General features: G+C 39.3%; 1 protein-coding gene across 1 annotated transcript; it reads right to left on the reverse strand.

Moving 5' to 3' along the window:
* Positions 1–5,745: 5,745 nt before the first annotated feature.
* Positions 5,746–7,056, reverse strand: LOC139727219 (uncharacterized). Its single transcript, XM_071638176.1, has one exon. The coding sequence runs from the start codon at positions 7,054–7,056 to the stop codon at positions 5,746–5,748; it is 1,311 nt and encodes a 436-aa protein (XP_071494277.1).
* Positions 7,057–13,157: the final 6,101 nt, after the last annotated feature.

The following is a 13,157-nucleotide window of genomic DNA, read 5'->3' on the forward strand; positions in this document are numbered from 1 at the left end:
GTACATTATGTGACGGTGTGAGATCCTCGGCGAGGGAGTGAAGCGAGGCAATTACTGGCAGCAACATCAGGAGAATTGCATAACAATTATATGCGAGCGAGCGAAGCGAGTGAGCTTGAAAATTTTGACATTTTACAGTCCAAAACTGCCGTTTAGCTATATCTTTTCGCTATTGAAATTAAGGGGGGTGGGGGAGGGGGCGTACCAGGCGCAACTGCTGGCAATTACTGGCATCAACATCAGGAGAATTGCATGTTGATAAATGCGAGCTTGCGGAGCGAGCGAGCTAGAATATTTTGACATTTTACAGTAAAAAAACTGCCGTTTAGCTATATCTTTTCGCTATTGAAATTAAGGGTGGTGGGGGAGGGGGGCGTACGAGGCGCAACTGCTGGCAATTACTGGCAGCAACATCAGGAGAATTGCATAACAATTATATGCGAGCGAGCGAAGCGAGCGAGCTTGAAAATTTTGACATTTTACTGTCCAAAAACTGCCGTTTAGTTATATCTTTTCGCTATTGAAATTAAGGGGGGAGGGGGCGTACCAGGCGCAACTGCTGGCAATTACTAGCATCAACATCAGATGAATTGCATATTGATTAAATGCGAGCTTGCGGAGCGAGCAAGCTAGAAAATTTTGACATTTTACAGTAAAAAAACTGCCGTTTAGCTATATCTTTTCGCTATTGAAATTAAGGGGGGATGGGGTGGGGGCGTACCAGGCGCAACTGCTGGCAATTACTGGCATCAACATCAGGAGAATTGCATATTGATTAAATGCGAGCTAGCGGAGCGAGCGAGCTAGAAAATTTTGACATTTTACAGTCCACAAATTGCTGTTTGTATAGCTATATTGTTTCACTGTGGAAATTAAGGGGGACGCACCGGGCGCAACTGCTGGCAGTTACTGGCATCAACATCAGGAGAATGGCATAGCGATTAAAATGGGAGCGAGCGAAGCGAGCGAGCTTGAAAATTTTGACATTTTACAGTCAAAAAAAAAAAAAAAACGCTGTTTGTATAGCTATATTTTTTCGCTATGGAAGTTAAGGGGGAGGTGAACCGGGCGCAACTGCTGGCAATTACTGGCAGCAACATGAGGAGAATGGCATAACGATTTGCGAGCGAACGGAGCGAGCGAGCTTGAAAATTTAGACTTTTTACAGTCAAAAAACTGCTGTTTGTAGCTATATTTTTGTCGCTGTGGAAATTACGGGGGACGCACCGGGCGCAACTGCTGGCAATTACTGGCATCAACATCAGGAGAATGGCATAACGATTAAATGCGAGAGAGCGAAGCGAGCGAGCTTGAAAATTTTGATGTTAAATTTTACAGTCCCAAAACTGCCGTTTGTAGCTCTTTATTTCGCTTTGAAAATCAAGGGGGGGGGGCGCACCAGGCGCAACTGCTGGCAGTTACTGGCAGTAACATCAGGAGAATGACATATAGCGATTAAATGAGAGCGAGCGGAGCGAGCGAGCTTGAAAATCTTGACATTTTAAAGTCCCAAAACTGCTGTTTGTAGCTAGCATATTTTTTTCGCTTTGGAAGTTAAGGGGACGCACCGGGCGCAACTGCTGGCAATTACTGGCAGCAACATCAGGAGTATGGTATCACGATTAAATGCGAGAGCAAGCGAAGCGAACGTGCTTAAAAATTTTGACATTTTATAGTCCAAAAAAAAAACTGCCGTTTGTAGCTGTATTTTTTCGCTTTGGAAATTAACGCGGGGCGCGCCTGCTGGCAATTACTGGCAGTAACATCATTAGAATGGCATGGCAATTAAATGCGAGAGAGCTAGCGGAGTAAGCGAGCTTGACATTTTACAGTCCAAAAACTGCCGTTTGTAGCTATATTTTTTCACTTTGGAAATTAAGACGGGGGGGGGGGGGGGGTGGCGCCCGATGCGTCCCCTCTGGAACCGCCACTGGCAGTCAAGGGTGTCGGTTTACGTTCATGATTAGGGGAGGTATGACCAGCGAGAGGGCGTCGAAGTGACCAAGCGGGGGAAGGATGTCCAAATCTGCACTTTAGAGCATCCCCTAATTGTTTGTGTTTGTGTGTTTGTGTGTTTTATATACATGGAAAATTAACGAAATAGGCCAGGTCAAGTCTTATTATTGGAAATGCAAGGCATTTTAATATAAGACTTATATGTAAAGCACAACTGCAAAATCAAGGATCTAGCTTTGATAGCGAAGCGTTAGGTACAAAGGCGTACATTCTATATCACATTGCGGGGGGAGGGGGAAGGCAAAATTATAATACGCTTGCCCCTCCAACAATATTTTATAATGCTAAGGCTCGCACTTGGTTTCGCATTTTCAATTTGGATTGGTCAGAAATAAAGTGCAGTACGTAGACACTACTTCTTGCAGTACACGCAAACGTGAACGTGCTCCGTACCGTACGATATGTAGGGCCTACTGTACGGTCGATAAATAGTGAACACTGCAAGATTAAATCAGTGCTGCCAGAGCCCGGGGTGCGTTTTTTTTCCCCACGAATTTCTTGTCCCTGATGTAAAATAAAAATAATAAAAAGAAATAAAAAAACAAGAAAATTATTTAGCGTCCGGCGTTGAGGTCGCTCGCAGACTGATTTTTTTTTTTTTTTTTTTTTTTGGTCTGAAGGGGGGTGCGTTCGCACCCAACGCACCCCCCCTGGTGACGCCCATGTTAATCATTATTTTGTTGCCACGAAATGGCCAACAGTTGGTATATTTGTGGTTCGTTGGTTTATTCGTCGAGAATAGCGCGTCGTGGGGAGAGTCTGCGAGCTAACTAATTAAGTCCTTGATCATCCGCCTCTAAGATGCTGAGATTTTAGCATCTCATTCGATGCAATATAGAGCTGTGAGCTCTTATTGCGTCTGTGTGTGTATATGTGTGTGTGTGCGTGTTTGTGTGTGTGGATGTGTGTGTGTGGGGGGGGGGGGGAGGGGAATGGAGGGGTGGTGATGAAGAAATAATATGAGATAACCAATGTGAGTTTTACCAGAACTGACAGTTTCAGCGGTGGATCTAGATATTAGAAGTGATCTATGCAACGGCATTTCGCGGGATTACATTCCACTGCTCTTAGTAAGTGCACTTTCTAATCTGTTTCTCTCGATTTCTTTTTGAACAGTGAGTTGATGAAAATTTTACTGGATTTACAATGGCCGATGTTATATACGCATCCACACTTAAACCAAGTGCGAGAGACCACAAACACACACACACACACACACACACACACACACACACGCACACAACTGAAACACAGGAGCAATGGCAAAATTTTTCAGATAATAAGGTTCATCATCATAGAGTACACAGATTCAATAAGAACCGGTTTTTTTTTTTTCTGCAGAATTATCATTATCCTTCCCCTCAAATGCTTGGATTCACAATGGTCGATGTTACATACGCATCCACACTTAAACCAAGTGCAAGAGACCACACACACACACACACACACACACACACACGCACACACTATGTATGTATGTTCTATAGATTTCTACGGATATTCATAATGAAGCTTGCATAATGATAATTTCCATGAATAACATTGTCATTAAATAATTAATTCACACTTCATTTTTAAGACAGCGCGCACTTTTTAACAACACACAGAAGTACACTACTTCTATGGGATTACCATTGGGATAATGCACACACACACACACACACACAAACACACACACACACACAAACACACACGCACAGACGCACACATACACACAGTCAGCTCTTCCACATTCAATACTCACTGTGTCGCTGTCTTCACTCGCTCTAGAGGTACGAGTAGAATTATGGAAAATTGATTATATTTGACGAGTGGGTATTTAGGAATCTTGAGTATCAGTATTCAAGGACTTTTGAAATGATTTCGATTTTTTTTATGTAACAGTTCAACTATATGATGTGTACACCCTGCAGACACAGCACGCACACCCAAAAACACTGCGAGACAAAACAACAGGGCTAAATATTTGTCCTCTATACAGTTATTATTGATACTAATGTAATGATTATTATATTGTATGATAATTTCATTGGTAATAATAACGATTATAATGGAAATAATCATTATAACAGTCATAAGTGATGATGATGACGATGATGATTATCATTATTAATATTACTACTACTTTTACTATTATTATTATCATCATCATCATCGTCGTCGTCATCATTACTATTACTGTTAATTCTATTTTTATCATTATCATGTTATTGATAACATTACATTAAATTTCGTTATAGGCACAAACGGTAACACAACAGTTCTCATTGAATAAGACGCCAACTTTTGACAACCCACAACAACCGATATCACTTGCTTTCTGGAATGCGTCATCAGGAAGAGTTATGATTTGTATGATGAAAAATACGTTTGGAAAATCCTCTAGATTTAAGCACATCAACAACTCTGTAATGCATCGGAAAGGCACATTATCATTAAAACAAAATAATCCTTGTAATCAGTTCATGAAGGCTGCATTTCCATGTTTTGACACTTGTTTTGCAAATTTCTATAATGATGGGGTCTTCTTTGAGAAATCGCATTGCAGCATTACGAAAAATGTCACATCGGTCAATGCCAGTTTCATAAGGTTCGAGTAATAACCACACAATAATGACTGCATAATTTTTCTCTTTGTGTAAAAATATCGTTTAATCTCTTTTACGACAAAAAGAAAAACCAGAACAAACAAAATACAGGTTAAGTGTACAATGCCGAAGACTTTTCACAGATTTCACGATCAAGAAGAGGAAGTTGTCACGCAACTCTCTTTTCCTGAAACATTGTCTAACATTGTGTTTACAAAACAAGCTCATCGTAAACTTAGATAATCCATTTCCTTGGCTATCCAGGGACCCTACGCCCACTTCGTATTTTCTGATAAGCATATTCGACGACCTATAGCAAACTATAAGTGTCGGATGGATTCGGGGAAAAATCACTTCTGTTTCATTGAACCGCCGAACGAAATGTAGATTCCACGTCTATACCTCAGGGTGAAGCAGAACACGCCAGTTTGCTGACTAACTTATGGCGACCCATCATCGATTTTACTAAATAATGGACTATAAGACAGAGTATGCCTCCTGGGTCACATGACTTTAAAATCCATCATTGGACTCCATGTACTAAAATTATTCATGCCGTTTAAAGTGAACATAATTATCTAGATGTGGACAGGATTGGGTGATGTTATTTCTTCATGACACAATGCATTTCCTTTTTGTTTTCAGGAGCCTTTTTCTTTAAAAACAAAAGTCTTCAGTCTCAGAGAGAGAGCGTGTTTCCACAGATATGGCTGTTGTCCTTATACACTTGTACATTAATCTGCGTCCTCTTCTGTATCTGACAGTTGTCTATACTGCGTTTCCTGTGTTTGAGTGTGTATGTGTGTGTGTGCGTGTGTGCATGGTGTGTGTTTAGTGTGTGTGTGTGTGTGTGTGTGCGTGTGTGTGTGTGTGTTTGCTTCCTCGTTCAGACATCATGACTTATCAAACATATTTAAAGGACATTCAGAAGTTATCGAATTCTGAAATACGATTCGAATAATGACCGCTCATAATTCTAGATAGAACTGCACATTAAAAGATACGTCATTTCAACAATAAGGTGTATATCTATTTCAACTAGAAACCGAAGAAGAATAAATTCAAAATACGATCGCCGATCCCTCGTTCAGCATATCGAAGAAAGACGTACATTGGGTCCATATCCATCTCAGTGTGAATTCTACCTGGGCTCGTTATTGCCCCTGAGGTCATCAAAAGCTTGTTCTAGTTTCTGGCGATCGGTCTTCCGATAGAAGATGGTCTCCAGCTCGTGGATCTTCTCGTTAATGATAGAGATCTCTTTGGACAGCTCCGATCGCTCAAAAGCCAGCTGGTTGGATCGGCTGATCGATTGTCGCATGTCCTCATAATCCCGCTCCAGCTCAGCTTTTTCCTTTTCGCGGGCAATCAAGTCGTGCTCGTTCAACTTGAGACTTTTGTTTAATGACTTCAGCTTCTTGTGGAGAATTTCAACGTCCTTGCGCACCCCTAGAATGTTATCAAGGTCCTTAGAGAGGTCTGTCACGTTTTTGTTGGCAAAGAGGACACGTTTTCGCTCTAGAACCTCCTGCTCGCTGTGGACTTTCTCCTGGCTGATGCCGCGGTGGAGGCTCGTGAGTTTATGGATTTCTTGATCAAGCTGTTTCATGCGTTCGCGGATCTCTCGCGTGCGTACTCGTAGTCGCTTCTCAACAATAGTACTCAAAATGTTCCCGTGCTCAAGCTCGATTGTGTTGTATTCTTCCTGTTTGAGTCTTTGCAAACGCTTTGTTTTGATCAGTCTAAATTGAATATCCTCAAGATAGATCTGATCATTGGCACGCCATCTTCCGAGAAGATGGAAGACGAAGTAGAATTTCTGAAAGAGATCTGGGAATAGTCTTAGCACCGGGAATCGCTTGGAGTCCAGCGTTTCTGCCACTTCCAGAGAGAATTTGTCCGTGCTGAACAACTTGATGTTGACACCAGGGTGAGCGTCGGCCAGCAATTGGTCGATAGCGTCAAGAGTCGACTTCAGTTCAATGTTGGTGGTTCGGGCCCACTTGAGGTCGAACTCACCCTCTAATGACTGGTAGTTCCTGCAAAACGTCTGGACCACGCTATACAAGTCACGTACTTCATCTAGGAGCTCTCCAAGTGACTTCACGCTCCTGGTGAAGGCTGTGGCAAATGTTTGGATGTCTTTGGTGAAGCCCGCGTCGCGGACGCCCCCGGGGCGTCGCACCTCCATGCAGGTCCTGATGAAGAGGTCCAGTTCCTGCATGCCGGCGATCCTGGGGATCATGCTCTTGATCCGTTTCACCCTCTGCTTGCTCTTGAAGATCTCCTCGAGGTGAATGAGAAATTGGATCGGGTCGATGCCACCGTAGAAAAACTTTTCAATCTTCGTGGCCAGCTTTGTCTTTATCATCTTCAGCTCGCGGTCGACGTAATCGTAGACGTCCTGGATGGTTAGCGGGGGATCGTCCCCCGTCCAGCCGTGAGCCGGCATGGTGATCAACTAGGGAAAGGCTTGGTCTCCCCTCGTTAATATTCTCATTGGATCCTCCACGATAACAGCGAAGTCTGCCAGGCTCGGTAGAGTCGCTTCACAATCCTACTGCTGCAATGCAATAAAGAAGGACAATATTTAATAAAAGTACGCTTTCTGGAATTGTTTTATGATAAATAAGATTTACATACTGCACACGGGTGTTTCAAGTGCATAGATACAGAACTAAAAAGTTCAATTAAGATACGGAATATGATAAATAACATCCTGATATTCATACAGCAAAGGAAAATTTGTTGTATTGCAATAACGTCAATCGCGACTAATTTCACTAATACAAGTATAGCGCACGTTTATTTCTTCCAGTTGTTTAACATGAGAGGTGTAATACATTGTAGTAGGCCTACATAATAATCCAGTGGTCGCGCGGGGGGGGGGGGGGGGGTTATGACGTTATTATTATTTTTTTTTTGTAGTTTGCATTTTTCTGATATTGAATTTGTTCTTTTTTTTATCCAAAGCGTCTATGTGTGTAATCGTGTGATATACTGCATGTTTGTGTGATTGTGGAGAGAGGGCGACGTCATACAAATAGAATACGTCATTGTATACGTGGAGTAAAGAAGAAAGTAAGAGGTGACATGTTTTGGTGACGTATAGGCGATCGCGGTTCTCCGAGTTTCTGCCATCCTCTTTATACTAACTGCACTGCATGTCGCTGGCACTATCCTTGCCTGTATACTATACCATTACGGCTTCCTCCAATAACCGCTTCCACAGTCTTAACACATGACAGTTACTGCTTTCCCTATCATAAGAGTTATAACAGATGCTGTGATAAGTGGTATCCTACTGTTACTATCAATGTTATGTCAAGGGAAGTTCAAAACCAACAGGAATAATTCACATAATGATATGACTCTACTTAGTTTTGCAGCTTTCTGCATGAGTTTATCTGACATGTTTCTGCAGGTATTTTTGTTTTTAAAAAAAAGGAAATACTCAATCTATGCCTGTATCAATGTAAATTATTCCAATATAGAATACTGCCTCATTTACACCAATATTGATTCGGTATAATCATAAAAGTCACATTATTAAATGTACTTTAGTTCAAAGTATTTTTTCTGTGTTACAATTGTGTCCTGCAATTTTACGTTAGCATTATGTAAATGTGTCGTTAAAAATGAAAATAATTAAATGAATTGAATTGATTAGGATGAAAATGCAATTGCTATCGATTTTCATACGTTTATACGTGAAAAGTTGTTATAAAGCAATCTCAATCATGAATAGACTGACATGTTTAAAAAGGTGAGATTCATATGTATCTGGTGATGTGTTTTGAACTGCCTTTCGATTTAGAAAAAGCATCGCACCATAAAGAGAATGATGAAATGAGTACGGCAATGATCTTTTTTTTCCCTCGAGACATATTACTATTTATGATGACACTTATGATATTTCTGAGAGTCCCTTTCTAATGTCCTTGGATTCCAGAACCATGCGTTCTTTTATGTTGTATTCCTTAAGGCCAAAGCTCATTTTGACTACTAACAGTCTTTGTCGGGATCTAAAACTAACACTTTACAATAAGCCTAAAGGTGACACATTCGATATCGTTTTTTCAGTTAGAATGCAGTTTGTATAGCTGTGACCATTTCTACATATTCATTTTTGCTTGGCTGTACATGCCATTTTGTCGTAAGTCCACTCCCAGAAAAGAAATAAAGAATACATGCTTACAAACACATTTGTCAAATTTACCTTTAATCTACCGACAGTACTCACCGTTTACAGTAGGCTGCTTTCCCACAAGACACTTCTTCTTATACTTAGCAAGTTTCAGTCAAGTTCAGGAAAACACGAGTTTTATCCTGTCCTGTAAGGTTGCACTTAATTCATCTTGACTTTGTAAGGAGCAACCATGGTAGCAATGTGGAATATATGGCTTGAAATATTAAGTTTCACTTCTTATCCACGCAGTTATGACATCACACAAATGATAAGCGGGCTCTAGCTATGCCACAACCTTGTGGTAAAGTGCCATTCAAAACTGAAATGTCTATTGTTGGTTTTTTGTTGTGGATACGCAATACACATTTGGGACCCTTGCGCTCATGCTATACCGCTATAATAAAATTAGGTCCAGGTCCATACTCAATGGTTATTTCTTCCGCCATAGCTGGAGAGTTTTGGGTCAGTCCATTACCAAAAAAGGGGTCTCAATAATGTCATATCAAGGATAATCAACCACAAGATGATAATACCGACGTCACAAAATTTAACTTGTGCTGGTATGACAAAGTTGTAGAAACATCATCTTTTCATTTTTTAGCTAATCCAATGAAATCTTAGTCTTTTTCAGGTAAAACCCCGTTGCTTCTCAACCAATGACCCCGTTTTAAATGAATTTGTCCACAGTTCTAACCAATCGATCACCTCGAGAAAGGGGGCCGGTGAAGATCAATATTTGGGAAGTCTTGCCCCCTAAAGTATTTTACAGCACGCATTACATCTCTGTAAGCCCCCAGTCCGTGACTGGGACATATTGATCCATCCACTTCGGGTGAGAAAATAGCCACAAAGCGATGTTAAGCCTGCCTTTGCAGGCCCACTTGGAGATGAGACTTCATATTGATGCAGCTTTCGCCGCACCAGGATCTGTGCTTTCGCATCAGCGTACACTTAAACATAACATTTTTGGCCTTTATGATTAGTGCAGCTGATTTAGGTTATAGGCAAGATTTACGGCAAGACATTGGACAGGCAAATTCTCTTTCTAACAGAGCAAGGAATTTCTTCATATCACATTTTCTTCATATCACATTTTCTTGATAGTGACGTGAAATAAATAAATCGAGCACTGAATTAAATTGAACTGAAGTGAAGTGAATTGAATTGAACTGAATCAAATTTATTTGAATTTAATTGAACTGAATTAAATTGAGATGCACTTGATTATATATAATTGAATTTAACTAAATTGAAACATATCGCATCACCCGCGAATGAAATCTGTATAAATAGAAACTCAGAAAGAATTCATTTGAATTCATACTTTCTATAATATTAAACATTTAAAGACCAAAGAGCAATCAGGTTTAACATTCTGCTAAGTACTTGAAATGTTTTTGAGCAGACATTAATTTTGCTCAATTATTTGCTTGCTTTCCTCTGTCAGAATTTGTGATGCTTCACGACAAAAACTTTGAAGAAGTGAGTACGGCTTTTCAGACTGTTCGCCAATACGGACATCTATTCTTTCATCTAATATACTATTTCATTTGTTTGTTTGTACGTTCATCTACATAGTGTTTTTCATATCATGATTTTTTTCTTTTCTTTATTATTCATCTATTTATCCATATACTTTTGTTCTTAATTGACTAATTACTCACCGTATCTATAATCTCAATTTGATTAAATTTGAATTTAAATCATTTAAATTTGACAACTTTCGGTAGAACCTTCTTGATGGTGATAACTTTGAACAGCGCTCTACGAAAAGTGAACACAAATACATTCGAAGACACGGACATGAACACACTGAAGATATGCATGTCATTATAAAAAGCGACCCATTTAGTTTTGAGAACCGCAGCTATATCGAACTCTTTGTCATGTGATCTGTTAGTCATGAGCATCACGATAAATCAAGACATATCGTTAGCATCACCATGTGTATTATATACTTCCATATGTGTTCCTTCTCACCCGAATATAGAGAAAGAGAACAAGACAGAATCGACGAGCAAACGTGCTCTGTTCGCAAGCAACCTGGTTGTTGTTCAAAAACTGGATTAAAGTTGTGTCGATAACATCACCCTGTCAATTAAAGAAGTGTTGAGAAGATTGTTGTTTAATCATGACTTTATTCAAGTTCAAGAAAGTGTGAGAATAACAAGTATACAAAAGAACCAGGTTCACCGTTTCATTCAAAACGAATGGCAGGTTTAGACACGTACATGAGGGTACAAAACAACAATATTAGAGTTTACATTATTGCAACCCATATCACACATAAAATATCAAATATTACCGATGATCAATCGATAAAAAATCAATGCATATTAACTATTTCTGCGTTACAACAACAACAGTGATATAATTATCTTCCACAGTATTAATACAATAATCCGCATCAAAATATAATATAATAAATTATACAAATATACATACATACGTATATATATATATATATATATATATATATATATACGCATATACATATACATTAAAGGAAACCAAAACCCAATGAGAAATGTGGATTGAGTGAAAGCAGTAACATTAGTAGAGCACATCAGTGAAAGTTTGAGGAAAATCGGACAATCGATGCAAAAGTTATGAATTTCAAAAGTTTTGGTGTTGAAACCACTGGATAAGGAGACTACTTGAGTTTATGACATTTTATGTGGACAATGATATAAAGAAAGTATATACAAAATTCAACATGCTTTTACGTTTTTAGCGTAATGAAAGACCACTTCAATAACCGCTTTCAGAAAGCAGGGGGAATAATTACTATAACCCTTAACATAATATGTCAGTATCAAGTTGATGGAATGTGTAATTTTCATGAAAGATGATTTTTTTTTGTGGTGTTCTCTTTATGTTTTCTTGATATTGTTTTCCACAGATAACGTCATAAACTCTATTAGTCTCTTTATCCAGTCATTGCAACACCAAAGCTTTAAAAATCATAACTTTTGCATCGATTGTCCGATTTTCCTCAAATTTTCACTGATGTGTTCTACTAATGCTGCTGCTTTCACTCCATCCACATTGCTCTTTGGGTTTGGGTTTCCGTTAAATATGACATGAAAATGATATGAAAACATCAGTGCAACGCAGTTTTCATGGTTTGGGGAGAACGAAGATAACAAAGAGAAAGATATAATTCACATTCGTTATCTGCGTACAACCTCTGGAAGATGGTGACACAGATTACACGATCCAATGATGTGTGTACCATGTATACGGTATTCAATTCGTGAATTTTCGGAAAATAACCGTTACAGGCAGATTCCAAATGAAACAACTATATGACTCCATGTATAATATATATATATATATATATATATATGTATATATATATATATATATATATATATATATATATATATATAAATATATGTATAAGTATGTATATATATATATTTTTTTCTTTTTATTTGCTAGAGCTGCATGTGCCGTTTCTGTTGAGCTGCAAATGTGATTGAATAACTCTGTGTTATATATCACATCATAGGTGTTGTGTGGGTGTGTTTAAAGTGTGCGTGAGCGTCTGTGTGTCTGTCAGTATGTAGACCTACGCACGTAATGCTTATGTAGTTGCCCTTGTCTGAGTAGGTCATTCGATTTCAGTAACGTCTTGTCCTTTCTAGAGTCATTGGAATTGCTGCAGTTTGTCTATTTCCAACGTTCATCACTGAAGATTACAAAGAATCGCCGTTACATTGTCTCGTTGTTGCCATGACAACTGGTATGAAATCTACGTGAGTGGCTGTGAAGGAGGTACTTCGCGGGAAGTAACTAGTCTCATTTCAGATCGACTCCTCCAGAATGAATACAAAAAGAGAGGTATATGTCTCAAAAAAGCTATATCATTGATTCTCAAGAGTGTGAAAACGATTCCCTGACGCCAGATCTGCAAAAGGGGAACTGCCTCCAGACTGCGAATGAGTGCAATAAGATGCGATCTTTTAACCAGTGAAGTGTTGAATGCGAACATAAAGATGTATCCCTCTCTCTCTCCCTCCCTCTTTTTATCTGTACTTCTCTTCCATGTTCCTCAATTTCCAATCTCTCTCTCTCATTCTCACTCTCTCTCTCTCTCTCTCTCTCTATCTTTTCATCAGCAATGTTTGCCTCTCCTTCTTAAGAAAGTGACACATTAGAATTGAATTGTTTCGGCGAAGGTGCGATGTTGTTATCACGTTACCATCGGCGTACGTTCGTGGACTTCAGTTCGTGTATCGGCTTGGCAGCTGGCAGCCATCACCTGCGAAACAACATCCACACCCTTCATACAAGGGGAAAATATGATATACTTATATTATGCATATACATACATATCATAGATAAGTAGAAATAGCAAT

The sequence above is a fragment of the Diadema antillarum genome, unplaced genomic scaffold (genome assembly GCF_040938485.1).
Source record: "Diadema antillarum isolate AM-2024a unplaced genomic scaffold, OU_Dant_1.0 seq00000122_RagTag, whole genome shotgun sequence".
Taxonomy (NCBI): domain Eukaryota; kingdom Metazoa; phylum Echinodermata; class Echinoidea; order Diadematoida; family Diadematidae; genus Diadema; species Diadema antillarum.

What these genes read in the sequence shown, in the direction of transcription:
- LOC139727219 (XM_071638176.1), bottom strand. Translation starts at nt 7,056, where the DNA reads ATGCCGGCTCACGGCTGGACGGGGGACGATCCCCCGCTAACCATCCAG.